At 38.5% G+C, this 14,453-nt stretch overlaps 1 protein-coding gene across 1 annotated transcript; it reads right to left on the reverse strand.

Annotated features, from left to right (window-relative positions):
- Nucleotides 1-2,738: 2,738 nt before the first annotated feature.
- Nucleotides 2,739-13,632, reverse strand: pde6c (phosphodiesterase 6C, cGMP-specific, cone, alpha prime). The gene is made up of 22 exons (XM_036542491.1): nucleotides 13,165-13,632; nucleotides 10,049-10,201; nucleotides 9,503-9,592; nucleotides 9,088-9,228; nucleotides 8,853-8,927; nucleotides 8,627-8,691; nucleotides 8,195-8,261; nucleotides 7,865-7,912; nucleotides 7,572-7,721; nucleotides 7,314-7,457; nucleotides 7,153-7,218; nucleotides 6,665-6,811; nucleotides 6,275-6,382; nucleotides 5,984-6,093; nucleotides 5,767-5,854; nucleotides 5,565-5,665; nucleotides 5,231-5,338; nucleotides 5,017-5,080; nucleotides 4,768-4,842; nucleotides 4,596-4,679; nucleotides 3,806-3,956; nucleotides 2,739-2,788 (listed from the first exon to the last, which is right to left on the reverse strand). The coding sequence occupies exons 1-22, from the start codon at nucleotides 13,630-13,632 to the stop codon at nucleotides 2,739-2,741; spliced, it is 2,553 nt and encodes an 850-aa protein (XP_036398384.1).
- Nucleotides 13,633-14,453: the final 821 nt, after the last annotated feature.

Raw genomic sequence — 14,453 nt, forward strand, 5'->3', positions numbered from 1 at the left:
AATTTGGTGGCCTTGATTAAATATTGACCCTCTAACTTTGTATCAACTTTGCATTGACCCTTTGGACTTTGCACCCATTTTTCAAGCACGTTCTCTGAAAAACTAATCCATTTTATTATCCGAGCTGTACCAGACAGCTGTCCCACCCAAGCTTTTCCTAATATTACCCATTTATTCCCTCATTGCATTTTAGGTGAATATGTTACACCTGTATTTGGGTATACCACAAAAGATCAAACGGCAAAGAGATGGACTTTGACATTTGTCAAAGTCTCAGAATGTGCTTCCATCTGTCAGGTGAATACATGAGGTGCCCTTCTCAATACAGATCTGTTAAGACTTTTGTAGTCTGCTTTATATAAGAAGGGCATTTAAAGTTTAAATCTTTGCGGATCCGAAGAGCTGGCACACACTCAAATCCAGGCTAGTCTGATCTTCTTACAACTGTACAGATGATTTTATACAGACTCAAGGTGCAAACCACTTGTAATGTATTTACTTTCCTTTTACAGCAGACTAAATGTATATTCCCACCCCTTACTGATATATCCTGTGATTTTAATCTTGTTTTTTGAGTTCTGCAAGTCTGATATCTATGCCCTTTTTGAGGAGATTAGTGTCATGGACAGAAAGTGCATTTTCAATGTATCATTTCACAACATAATTCATATCCATACAATAAACTATATATTCTGTTTCTGTAAAAATATAGCATAGTATCATACTCTTTCTCACGTTTAAGATTTAATATCATATAGCATTTTGATTACAAGAATAGATTATCTTGTCATGGTTCTAAACATCAGGAGTATAATGTATAATGACGTAAATTAAGTTTAGAATTTTTAACTATATCATCATTAAGAGAAGTGACCAACTGTGTCATGCTTCCTACGTTATCACCTTGTCAAGTCCATACATTTTGACAAGACAACACTCTTCAGTATAAAAGCAGTTAAAGTTGTCCCCCATTGTAAATCAGACATATCATCCTCATAACGTGACAACATGTCAAATCCTGTGAGCGCGATCAGTGTTAACGAAGAATTCTAAACAAGCCGTGTTGTTTTGCACTTGTTTTGATCACACCTAAGACTTAGTTCTGGAAAATGATGGGTGTAACCCTGAGTGGTCCCTTTTCTTATTACTAAACCAAAGGAACTCTGAAGAACAGCAGCCATCCTCACACTTAAAAGGAGAGCTTGAAACCAGACCTTTTGTTCATTGGGTAAAATGATTATTCTCCTAGTAAATAAAATTAAAAACTGAATGCACACAAATGTTTACAATTAAATCATTCAAACTTATGGCTCGGACATGAACGTTATTAACAGGGTCTGTTAAGTATTTGAAAAAGATTTAAAGAATTAAAGGTGTCCAAGAAATCTTAACCTTCAAATTCTGAAATTGGCATTTGTTTCAGTTAGACCTGGCAGCTGTAAGTCAACAGAACTGTAAGTCTCCAGTTCTCTGAGAAAGGTACTGTGTGATTTGTAACTGAATGCAATCTGATGATAAATTATTGATTACACTGTGAGATATGGCATGAAGGTTTGATAAAACATTAATCTGTCCTTTATGGTACTGAAATATATGTTTATATAGGTGTTTTGCGTGTGTGTGAGTGTGTGTATGTTAGTGTGTGTACATATAGTACAAGTGTATATGCACCCTGTATTTGTAATGTGTATATATTACTGAATTAAATTAGTCAGTGCATTATAAATAACAAGTTCATAAAAGCATGTGCTTCTTAATCCCGCAAGATATTCTCCTGGAACCCTGATGTTCAGGCATCTAAAAAACACATTAACTAAATCCATGTTGTGGTGGCTGCAGAGCATTTTTTACCTTTTGCAGCTGTCACAACAATTTTCTTTAATACCTGGAGCTCCTCAGGGAAACCTGAACACAGCCCTAAAGGGAGCATTTTACTGACTGTGTTGTCCCCAAACTCCACTGTAAGTACATGGTGCATAGTTGTTATGCAACAACTTAACAAAAGGATAAAATATGCTTTAAAACGATGATGAAAATGATCATCGACCAAAGGTAACTGTATTTTCACTCTTGTGCCTCATGCAGATTTCTCATGGTCCTACTCCAAATGATAGGAACAAGAGTTCACAAACACTCAACAAGAGGTCAAGTAATGTTATCATCACCAACGTGCTGCTAGCAGACAAAAATGTGACTGCTGACCCACAGCTATGCCACTCTCTTAATACATCAACTGATATAGTAGCAACGCTTTCAAGACTATGAATTTATAGAAAGACATCAACAGTTGTCTTTGAGCATTTCTTTCTGAAATGGCTCAGTGTCAAGATGACTGTTAGAAATGTCTCTTTTTAAAAACTTGAGGAAGATTTCGAGTAAAATGTGGCTTGGTGCAGACTTTCTGCATTATCAGGTGCTGTTTGAGAGGTCACAACTAGCAGCAAAGCCTAAGGTAGATTTAAAAAAAATCCTTTCACCTAAAAAAAATCCCATCTATTTAGAAAGACTTGTGTGCTATTGTTTTTAGTTATTACACCTGATGCTGATGCTGCAGAGTTTCAGGTTGAACTTTGGTTCTTTGGTCCTCAGGGAAGGCCTCACCCCCACCACCGTGAAAGTGTGTGAGGGCAAGGTAGAAAGGGTGTGTCATCCGGCCTGGCAACTCTCACTCCTTCTTGTCTGGCCATCAACTGTGCCCACGCATCCCCCCACAGACCACGGGGACAGTTGGGCAGCGTCTAAAATATGGTGCAGGTTTTGGACTTCGACCCGTCGCCGCCTTCACCATCTAACAGAAGAGAGAGGAGTCAGGACACATTCAGTTTTTCCCCAAGCTCACCAACACACAAAAAACAGGCAGGCCTAACATGGCACCATGTGCACACACCAAACCTGCTGGTGCGTTTTGCTGAAACATTCTCATTCGTCAGCAACTTCTCGTTCCCTTTCCCAGCCCGTCCTGTGTGTGTTTTGTGAGTTTGCTTTGACCAACGCGTGCTATCAGTCCTGCCTTTTGCTCTGCAGTGCATGGTGATGGGAGTTGCAGTTTGTATGCCAAGTACAATTTCATAAGCACATGTTCAGAGCACACCTAGTTTGCAATATGCCTGTCCTACCAGCTGTAGTCTTAGTGAACAATGTGTTTTTTTCAAACACGGGGATTCCCCAAAAGTGTAATAACATAGCGTTACCTCTGTAGCACTCTTGAACCAAGTTGTATGATGCTTCAGATGTGTTTATCAGTGTATGACAGACCATCTTTGGTAATTCAACGTACTGCTGAAAGGGTGATGGCTAGGAAGATAATGTTTTGGGTAGGAATGGATTTCAGATGTAATGACAATCTGAATGGTAACTTATAAATGTTATATAACTGATTGAAAATACTGCTGGATTCATGGCCTTGAACCATCTGCAAGACCCCTGCTGTTGTTTATTCACTCCTTATTCAATATGTGTTGCAATACTGAATTTTCCTCCCAACGTAATATTGTTGCCTTTAAAAGTTGAAGTGGTGTCTGCATTTGGGGAGAATGAAACCCACAGCAGGCTATTGGCTCCTACTTCCTGTTACTTCCATGTTGTCTTCCTGTGAGAGCAATGTATGGGAAAAGTTATGGAATACTTTTATTTCATTCTTGAATCCTCATTGAGGTATGTTGCAATGCGCACTGTATGTAAATTTTTTTTTTTTTGGCTGTAATATTATAGTTATAAAATCTATATGATGTTATAGTGACATAATGGCATATAAACAGCTGCAGATGCTCTTTGGAGTGGCTTTGTTTGCAATTGGTGAAGTTACCTTTTTTGTCATTGCCTTCCAGCGCCTTCTTCTGCTCCTCTATAGCCTTCATCTTAGCATCGTAGACGTCGGCCAGCTCCTTCCAGTGCATCCTGTTGTTGTTCAGTCCGTCGAACATCGGTGTAATTTCTTTATGGAACCTTGAGAATTCCTGTGCGGGAGCAGGGTCAGGTTACTGCGGGCCTCCACACGCTCACACAGTCTTGTCACCCAGCCTCCTGTTTTTGTGAGAATTCCTTTGGTAAAGTTCATGGGGTACAAGATGACCCCGTTGGACTCACTGATCCTTCACTGACTGTGTTGCTTGGTTGGTGCATATATATGAGTTTCTGTGATTATGGCCTTATGTATTTTAGAGCCATTTTTCCATTATCAATTTGATTCACTGACTTTTCTGAGAATTACAACAAAGTAACATTCATCATACGATTAAAGCAGTTTGATTATCATTTTTTAAATGCAGATATTACCAACAGTAATGTCATAGACATCAGTCTGTTCTCCAAAAATAATATCAAACTCTTGTCTTTTTCTACTTGTAATTTAGTCTTTTACCTATACAAATCAATTCATACAATTCATAATACTTTAATGCAATTGCAGGTTGATATGTTAGTTTGAGGGCAACTCTGTGTAGTCACACTATTAATTGCTCTTAGTTTAAATGTAAAATCAGTCAATCTGGCCATGTTCTACCTATTCTACTTCTAGTTACCTAAGAATCCTTGGAACCTGACTTCAGTGAAGTAAAGCAAGTGATTACAAAAGTGTATGTCAGCAGTGTGCTTACCTTGTACACAAATGAACACACAAAATCAATAAAACCACATTGCATCTTGGGAAGCTCATCCGCTTTGTTTCTGTCCATCATGGGCTAAGGAAGCAGAGAGAGAAGTCAGGGAACTCTCAGTGACATAATCAGCATGAATTTGATAGCATGAATGCATTTGTGAAACACTTACAATGGGCTGCTGATCCAGAACTGTCCTCTCCAGGTCTCCTTGTTCCCAGAATTCAGCTGCTACCATGAGAGCAACCTGAAACAATGCAGATCAATGTTCAATTTACTTAAAATGTATTCCTAAAATTCCCCTAAAAAATAATGCTGATGGTGATGACAATTCTTTATCATTCTTCCTGTTTAATAAACAACTGCTCACAACCAGCTACAAGGGAGTCAGTATTGGTTGTGGAGTGACCACTGCACAGACCTTGCTCTGGACCTCCCATGGTTTTGTGATGGCAGACAGATCACAGCCTGTCATCATCATTGCCCTGTTTCAAAAAGGAGAATGCCTCGGTATTAGAGGACGGCTTGCATTACACTTGTAAACATTTTTCATTGTCTGTACAATATATTATTCCATGCTGTGTCATCCCCCAGAGAGGTGTTAGGCTTAAGGAAACAAGAATACTTATATTTACATGACAATCTCCTTCCTGATGGGATTGTTTGCAATGTGGCTGATTCTGTCTTGCTCCTCTGCCATTGGCTCCGTGGCATTAACAATTGCCTGAAACATTGTCCTCTTCCTAAGAGACAAATAATATCCAGTCAGCATGTAATACATTCAAGGTTTGTTCCTTTTTATTCATACACTGCTATGTATATCTGAAGACCAGTAGTCTGAGTGCACGTTTTCCACCATCAATGACAGATATCAACCAATAGAATCTGAAATGTGTAAAAACATGGTGAAAACACGACAAAGGCAAAACAAAGGCAAACAGAGATGTTTGGTAAAGGGCAAGCTCTCACTTGAAGTACAACGCCAGATCTGTGGCAATAATGCAAACGTCAAACAAATGTTGCACTGTCTCAAACTGACGTTTCTGAAGGTTCTGGAAGATGTTGAGGCTCTGAGGAAGATATTAAAATGGACACCATTAGCAAGACCTTTTACAACAGATGGCATGATGCCGGTGAAAATTTCTCAACAAAACAAAAGAATGTAGTCAACCTCATCTGCCATTAGTGTCTTGCTGTACTCAAGATGGTGTCTCTCCATAATGGATGATCCATGTAGTTTAGCCAAAGGAGATGCGCTCCTGCAAATAAAAAATGGGGTTCAGGCTTTTGACATCTAATATAACTAAACAAAGAGGAGGAGTTATGCTGTGATTCTCAACATTCACAAAAATGAGCAGACTGCTAGCTTTGACAGGAAAAAGGCTTACTTTGTTTGGTACAAGTTGTTGGTTCCCCTGTGGTCAATGTCATGACAAAATGCAGCCGCCACCATTGCAAAGGCATCGAGGTCAGAGTAATATTTCTTCAGTTTTCCAGTCTGTGAGGGTTGGGAGGCAATTAAAAGCCAGCCTTCAGGCATCAGACACAGAGACTGTCTGCTTGATTAATGTACAAAAACAGTATCCATTTGCTTGTGGGTTCCCTTCAATGCATTTCTTCATGACCTACACTAGACTGTGAGTAGCACCATATGGAGCTGACTGAAAAGCAAATCTTACCAGTAGAAGAGCAAACATGGTCTGGCCCACATTGAACCCATGCCTCCAGTTGTGATATGTAATGTCTCGGTAACCTTTCCGAACGGTGTACATCCATCTAACCAGAACCTGCAAGAAGACAGTCCAAGAGAATATTTAGTCCATCATTCTTGTTCATACAAGATCATTTTGTCATTTGCCGAAACATGGAAAAGTTCATTGCAATGAAATGACAGCCACAGAATAGAACAAGGTTAATTTTTGGGGCATGTTCACAAGCAAAAACTGGGAAATATAAAAAAAATGACAAGACTTCTAATTCAGAGGAGTAACCATGCTTGCACACCGTGGCACAGGGCTGTTTATCTCAGTGGGCTGTAATGGAATGCATCATTAGGATGCATGTCTTACCTCTGCAGGAACTTTGAACTTCTCCACAACGTTCAGCTCAAAGAAGCATCGGATCCCACACTTGATCAGGTCGTGCTCCGTCACAGGGAAGTCACTGAAGTGGAACTCCAGCAATTCCACATCTTTGCACTCAGGGATAGTTGATCTCTGCCCAAGTCACACAGTGAGAACTCGTGTCAGAATTGTCTGACATTTTGTTACATTTTGTTGTAAACAGTGCCAGTGACCAGTTTGTGAGGACATTTAAATGTTTAGGTTTACATCATGCCAGTTTACTAGGCTAATTAATCATGTCAATTATGTCAATTAATAAAATTGCTGAACTATATTGTGTATAAGTAATTAATAAAATTGCTGAACTATGTTGTGTATAAGTAGCGCTTTTATTTTCCATGTTTCATTGTATGTCATTCTCACTCATTATGTGCCACGCTCTACTACCTTTCTAGCTGATTTAAGCCCCTATTGAAAAGAGTTAAGTTCCATACCAAGAGTTTGTACATTTCTTTCTGATCACAGTCCTCTGGCTCTTGGTTGAACTTCTCCATCGTGTTCTGCAAGAAAATACGCAAATGAAGAATGTGTCTCAGTCTTATAGGGCTACAGTGTAAACCCCCAAACTCTGGTCATCGCTTAGCAAATGGCTCACCAGAATAGTCTGAAGCTCGGTTTTGGTACACCTGGTCTGATACATGAGCATTTCCTGTGCAATGTCCTTCCTGTTTTCCATTCGGTTGAGCCTGTCATAGGTGTCACAGTTCAGGACAGACCATCCCAAGAACTGGGTGAGCGCCTGGAACAATACCATTGAACCTCAGTTAGTGTACTTAAGTCTCACCTGGTAAAAAAAAAGAGAACTGGATCACTGGAAACATGAGCTGAATTCGATGAAACTGTTTTGACTTGCCTCAGTGATCTGCTCATCATGTTCATCGAATGGTTTGCCATCTTTTCTGTTGAAGAATGTGGCAATTCCAACAATTTCTTCCTTCTTGTTGACAATAGGAAGCGACAGGACGTTCTTTATCTTCCAGCCGGTTTCGTCCACAGCGTCTTTCTGAAACAGGACAGTAACAGACTTGATTAAAATGCATTTCATTTTGGCAGCATTTGCTTTCGAGACAAAAAATAGATTTCATTAAGTATGACATATATAGCATAAATTGATGAATTAAAGTCAACAGTGTTCAGCTGTTTTACCTGGAATGTGAAGTATTCGTCTGCTGCGGCGTTCATCATGTTACAGATCTACAGGTGGAAAACATTAACATAACTTTGACCTGTCCATTCAATAAACATCACATATTCTGGAAATATGATATAGGGAAACCAAAGACAAATGGCAGACACATTTGTAGTTTGATAAAATTTATAAATCTGATAAAAATCTGTATTTTTGTAAATCCAAAATATATTACAGACACACAGTATGCAAGAAGCAAGTAATTTAATGGAAACCATTTCAAGTTTTGAAATCACAAAAGTAGTTAATCGGTTATATGAAATATTGCATATCAAACAAAAACTTACAAAGCCGTTCTCTGAGACATAGGCTGGAAGCCCACTAACTAGGGCCCAGTGATCGGCAGGGGGTGTCCTTCAAGTACAAAAAAAGAACACATCCTTTATTAGCATACTTTCTGAATGTTATTAACCATTAACATAAGATTTGCTACTGTGTCTTGCTATTATTGTGAGACGAATCTGCTTACTATTGACTAAGACTAAGAAATGACACAAAATATATAGTGTATCAGCGGATACGAGGACAGCAGTACCAGTTGCTTCAAAAGTAGAAGGCATGTAACATTTATACTGTAATATCCATTCACTGTTCTTGTGTTTTCTTGTGGTCTGTGTGATATTATGATGTCTAATGATAGGGAAAAAGGAAAGGGGAAAGTACCGAAGAGGCATCTGTGTACTTGATTTTGTGGACTCATAAAATCCATATATACTCACGGTATGACTTTAATCTCTTCCTTTCCTTCCAGAAGGTAATCGATGATCTTGTAGAAGTTCACTTCCTGAAGAAAGCAAAAAGTGACAATATAAGAATAAATCAATACATACATACATACATACATAATATATATTTGTATAAAACGTGACCTGTGTTTATAAGTTCTTTACTAAGCTGCACTTTGAAAGTTATATAGAAAAAACAATGAAATGACTGGATACATACTCTCCCATCTGGGGTCTTTGGACCTTTGTATGGTTCTACGTCTCCAAGTTTGACTGGCCATTCATCATAGAATTCCTAGACAGAGAGACAGAGATTACATGGATTGAAGTGTCAAATCAATGTGCCACTCTTCTCAGTTTCACTGGAAACTTTCATATACAAGTCATATTTTCAACATATAGGTAAACAGTGAATTTCATTATGTATAATACCTTTCTGTGTATCTAACACAAACCTTCTCTTTGGTCATGTCCAGGAGACCGACAGAATACCTCTCACAGTTGAGGTAGGTTCTCACAGTGTACAAAGCTTTGTGAAACTGACGCTCAATATCCGTGAGTTCCTCAAAAACCTTGCTGGCTGACCACAGCAACACCTGTTGAAATGTATAAGAGACAAATAGACATATGAGCATGGATGAAAGTGTCCAATCTGCCATTTTACAGAATGCAAAAGTAACCAGGAAGGATATGAGGCCTCTATTCCAACTATTCTGTGTCCAATATTATGGATTGCTAAAAGATCGATAAGTTTGAGCCTAGATCTGAAATTATTTTGTTAGACCCTTCTTTTATGCTATTGTTATTGGGATGATATTACATACATTTATTTTTTATTTATGGGACAAACTCGGGCAAGGATGTCCTTACCTGACTCCTCCTGGATTCCACATTCCACAAGTATGCAGTGTAGTGCTGCTTAGCAATAACTGATGCAAAGTTCAAGTACTTTGCAAAGATCTAAAAAAAGAAAAACATTTGTTCAGATAACTGCAATATATTATTTGGTAAAGAACAGAACTGACATGAGTCAGGTACAGTATTAAAGTAGTACATAGAGAAATACAGAACTGAAGAACTTGCTGATAGCGTAAGACTAATTGAATGGATGCAGCCCGTCTAAAGCTGGGGGACACTGGTCCCATTGAGGACAGTGAAGTGTTGGGGACAACTGAAAGCTCAAAGTTGCATTATACTTCAGCTATTACTTATGGAAGCTAAATGAACCAAAGTAAACTTTTCAAAAGGAATGCTGTATAAACTGCACAATAAACGAGACATGATGTACATTGAGTGTAATCCAGGCACTACAGTAGAGTGATTAGTGTCAGTGAGAGTCACTTGGATCTGAAACCTTTAATCCATGGCCCCATGGCCTTTGTTGGGAGTACTGATGAGCAGGGCACCTGATCTTACCTCCTCGTCAGCTTTTGAAAATTGATCCCCTCCAATTTTATTTAATGCCATGACAACACCAATAGGATCCTTGTCATTCAGGATTGGAGCTGAGAGCATATTCTTTGTTGTGTACCCTGTCTGCTTGTCCACAAAGTCACTGAAATGAGAAACCTAAAAAAGAAAAAAGGGCATTGCATTGTACATATATGTTACGAATCCAGTTACATCCACACAAATTCAGTAACACAGTCAACTGAAATATTTTGCACATTTTAACTGGTTTATTTATTTGGTTTTCTTCCAGTGTATGCCTGGAACTATAACAAACTTTAATGTCATAATATTTACAACCGTATTAGCTGATAATAAAGAAAGACTCCAGAATCAGCACAGAATTAGTGTGCTCTTTGATGATGCGTTGTGAACGTACAACTGATTAACATTTGGAATGAAATGCAAATAAATTTGTATAAACTGAGGTATTTTAACTAACACATTAATTTATCATCAATCAGGCCTTGGGAAGGACAAAGGGCACATTGCTGATAATCACCATGTACTAGGCCTGTAGACAGATCACATTTGGAAGGAGTAGTTAAACTCTACATTCTAAGATTCTAAGATCAATTTCAAAAACACTTTTTGTGGAGAATGGACAGTCAGGTCAAACAGGAAATATTTAAATTCTAGCATAGCTGATGTCAAAGCAGGAGACTGTTGAATTATCCGTGCATGTGACAGTAAATGTAAGATTTGACAGCATTACTGGCACATCTGTGATTTCTGCTACTTTGCCTAATGCTGCTCAGTAATAATAATTATAATAATAATAATAATAATAAAAGAAGAAGAAGAATCATCGTTATCTGTAAAATATGGAGCTGATTCTACTGGTTATCATTAATAAAGAAGCAAACTAATGTGTTGAGTCTTAAAGCCAACCCTGACCATCTACAGCGTATATAAATCTCGGATTCATCTGAAGCCTTCATGCAATAGATGTTATTGAGCTGTTAATGATCGCAATTCATCGGTTATAAACTCACATTGAAGAAAATATTGCATCAGGTATGCATAGATAAAAGGAAGGGTGTTTCTGCTTTATTTTATTAATAGATGTGCGACAGATTATTAATACGCATTTTAATTTTAATTGTTCTAATTGCTATAGGCTCTAGAACGCATGACAAGGGTTGAGAAACACTGTTTTACATATTTGAAGAAGCCACCAGCCAATCTCGTATCGAGACCACAGAAATCAAAGGTACAAAATTACTGTACTGGTCCCATACATCAAGTGTACCTAAGTTCTGACATCGGTATTACATGTGACCGAATTACTGTTCCCCCGGAGTGTACACGATTGTTTGCGATTTTGTGTTATTTATTGCAAGTAAACACATCAGCAACTCACTTTACAACTCTCGGATGGCAAATAATCTGGTTATATTGAGGGATAGCTATTAAGAATATATTTTTAATAGCACGTTGCTGCATCCATCAACTCTATTCATGATATCTTTTAGACCGATGTTCAGTGATGTTGTTCCGATTCTTGACTCCAGGTCCGAAACAGTGCATGAGCCAATAATCTATACATAGCCTACTGTACCTCAACATTACGTGTTTTTATAATGACAGTGCGTTCTTTTGAAGTCAACATAAATTGAATCCTAGTATTAAGAAACCACAGCACAAGTACCAGCGTCACCTTGTGCAAGTAAGAAAATTCGAAGAGACAGGGCCATCCTAATTACGATAGCAGTACAACGTATTGGTCTACGAGAGAGAAATTTTACCTCTGTCTGTAGACCTATATAGCTCGCTAGCAGGCGTGGGTTATTTATTACCTCTTACAGCGCTAGATATCAGACGTAACACCATGACAGAGATTTAGCTAGCAACCTTGCTAATACCGAGAACAACTCCGCCAGTGTATTTTGTAATGAATGGGCTAAATGAAACTTTCCTGTTAAAATGGTCGTTTTGCCAGCAAACAACCGTTAAACACAATTTTAGTAGGCTATTATTTTTGTGGTGGTAGAATAAGCTTTCGGAAGACTGACCAGACTTTTAAAATGGGTTGCCCTTAGCCAGATATCTACTATGAACAGGTGTTCAGATTAACGAAGTATTAAATGCTGTGTTTACAGTGTTAATAATTGTAAATGTCTTTATCGTACTGCTTTGGTGAATCTTGTAACGAATGTGTAAGCACATCGCTTGCACAATTTGTATTAATGTCACTGTAGGTTTTTTTTTTGTCTCAAAAAGCCTCAAAATAACCAAACTGCATGAACTGATCTTAGTTAAACTTTAATGCTGAACATCAGTATTTTATCCCTTTTGTGTTTTAAAGGGATATTCTAAAATAAGACTAAAATAATGTTCATAATGTTCGTAACTCAGCTACTTTAAAACTCATATTGACTGTTCTCATCGAACCAGACACATGATTGCAAAAGGCAGATCCTGATATCCGTTAGACGTTTTACATTGGTAATCAATATTTCATGTTTCCTAAACACTGGGGAGGGTTCATTAGTCACAGACCTGAATGACTTAAATGAAACGGTGCTGATTGCTGAACATGATATTGAAATGTACATAGTAGGCCTACATGGTCACCTGAATTATCCTCTTCACATTTCTGTTGAGTTTGCAATATTTTATAAACTGCTTGCTGTCTGATCATTTAACCTGTTATGTCTTGCTACCAAATCAGCCGGTATTTACATATTATTCACACTTTCCCCTGATTCCAGATAGCTTCATATGCCATATAAGGGAGCATATCTTATAGCTGTGCACACATAACTTGGAACTGCAAGAAAGCAAGATAGCAAAATGTATCCTGGTAAACCGAAAAACTGAAAACTGACCTTTCTGACATCCAGTAACATTTTAACGTATTTCATTTTAGCATTTGAAATTTTTCTATTGTTGTTTTTTTTTTTATTGAACTTTTTGAGAATTCAGTGAGAGTAGTTCACAGTTGCTTGCTTTTACAGCTTTCATTCATACAATCTTTTGTAGAGGGCAACACACCAACTGAGAGGGTTTGTGCCAGTGAACAAACAGGTGGGTGAATCACTACAAGTACCAAGAGCAACGGAGATGCAATATCAGCTCACCTTTTTCACATCCGGAACATTCTGCAGCTTTTTCGAATGCGCTGTAAAGCCCACAATGCCCATATCTGTAGGGAACACAATCTCCGAGTTTGGATCGACAAGGTTCTGCTCAAATTTGGAGGTTGGTGTGACATTGAAGAGCATGGTCGCCAGCTCCGGTATTCCATTCCTGGACCTGCAGACGTAGTAGCTGCACCTGTCTGCGTTCACCAGAAGGCATATTCTCTGCAGGACCTTATGCATTGACTTCTCCATGTTGGTCGCTGTCTGCAGCTCCTTGACCATGTCAAAGATCAAGGCGGCTTCCTGAGCTAGGGTTACATCTTTGAAAGAGGCCGGATCTTTGATTTCCAAGTTGTCTGTGAACGCTGCAGAGAGTACCTCAGCCCTCAGCTTTTTATCAAAGTACTCTTTGGCAACCTGGGGGTTATTCTCCAGGTACTTCTCCACACTGTCTTTGTCTGCCATTGTGCTTGGTTTTTTCCCTCTCCTCTTACTGCTGCATTACTTGTAGAACCTCAAAAGGAAGCAAAGAATGAGTGTTCAGCAATTTCCTGCAGATCCCAGTGGCATAGCTTGTTCTTGCTCCTCGCAGATGACAAACCTCCTATCGTCTCCGGTAAGTTGGCAGAATGAAGAGGCTTAATGGTTACAGGGATCCAAGAGGCGACTAATTAATGTGACGTCATTGTATTAAATCTCTAAGCTTTCTTAACCTGCAAATCCCAGCACTGATCATTTTACTTTGGACAATCCAATCAAAGGCAATGACTGCGGCAGTCTGTGAGATTTGCACAGGAAGGGTGTCACAATTTTAATTTGTTTTTTTTTCATCATTCATGCTCTTTTTTTAAACCAAATTAGCACTGGTGAGGGCTTAGTTTATCAGTTTTTATATAATCAGCATACACTGGTTTGTGGGAGTCAATCCATGAAAGGTCATTCAACTTTTATTCCAAAGGCAACATATCATCACCAGCAAAGCAAATTAACATGTAGGACACCACAACATTGCTATTTCAGATGTCCTCTGAAGGAAACAAGAGTCTAGTAAGGAATAAAGTCATGATCCCTGTTTCCTGCCATGCTAGATTTATTCCAGTTTAGGCTTTCATTCTGTGCTCTCTCACACTTTAATGTGCAGTGAAATCCAATGCACATAGATAGATATTTATTTAACAAGTAAAACATGCATAATTGTGAAAAGTATATGTAAAAAAAGAAAGGGATCTTTTGCCAAGAATATGGTGTCCCCATAGGCCTCCAGTCTTGATTAAATCTTTGTGCAG

The sequence above is a fragment of the Megalops cyprinoides genome, chromosome 1 (genome assembly GCF_013368585.1).
Source record: "Megalops cyprinoides isolate fMegCyp1 chromosome 1, fMegCyp1.pri, whole genome shotgun sequence".
In the NCBI taxonomy this organism is placed as follows: Eukaryota; Metazoa; Chordata; class Actinopteri; order Elopiformes; family Megalopidae; genus Megalops; species Megalops cyprinoides.

Excerpts from the sequence above, each read along its gene's own strand:
- pde6c (XM_036542491.1), bottom strand. The coding sequence starts at position 13,632 with ATGGCAGACAAAGACAGTGTGGAGAAGTACCTGGAGAATAACCCCCAG. Across the intron at positions 7,219-7,313 it reads CCGAGCTTCAGACTATTCTG|AACACGATGGAGAAGTTCAA; the intron begins GTGAGCCATTTG and ends ATTTTCTTGCAG. Across the intron at positions 5,666-5,766 it reads AGACACTAATGGCAGATGAG|AGCCTCAACATCTTCCAGAA; the intron begins GTTGACTACATT and ends TATCTTCCTCAG.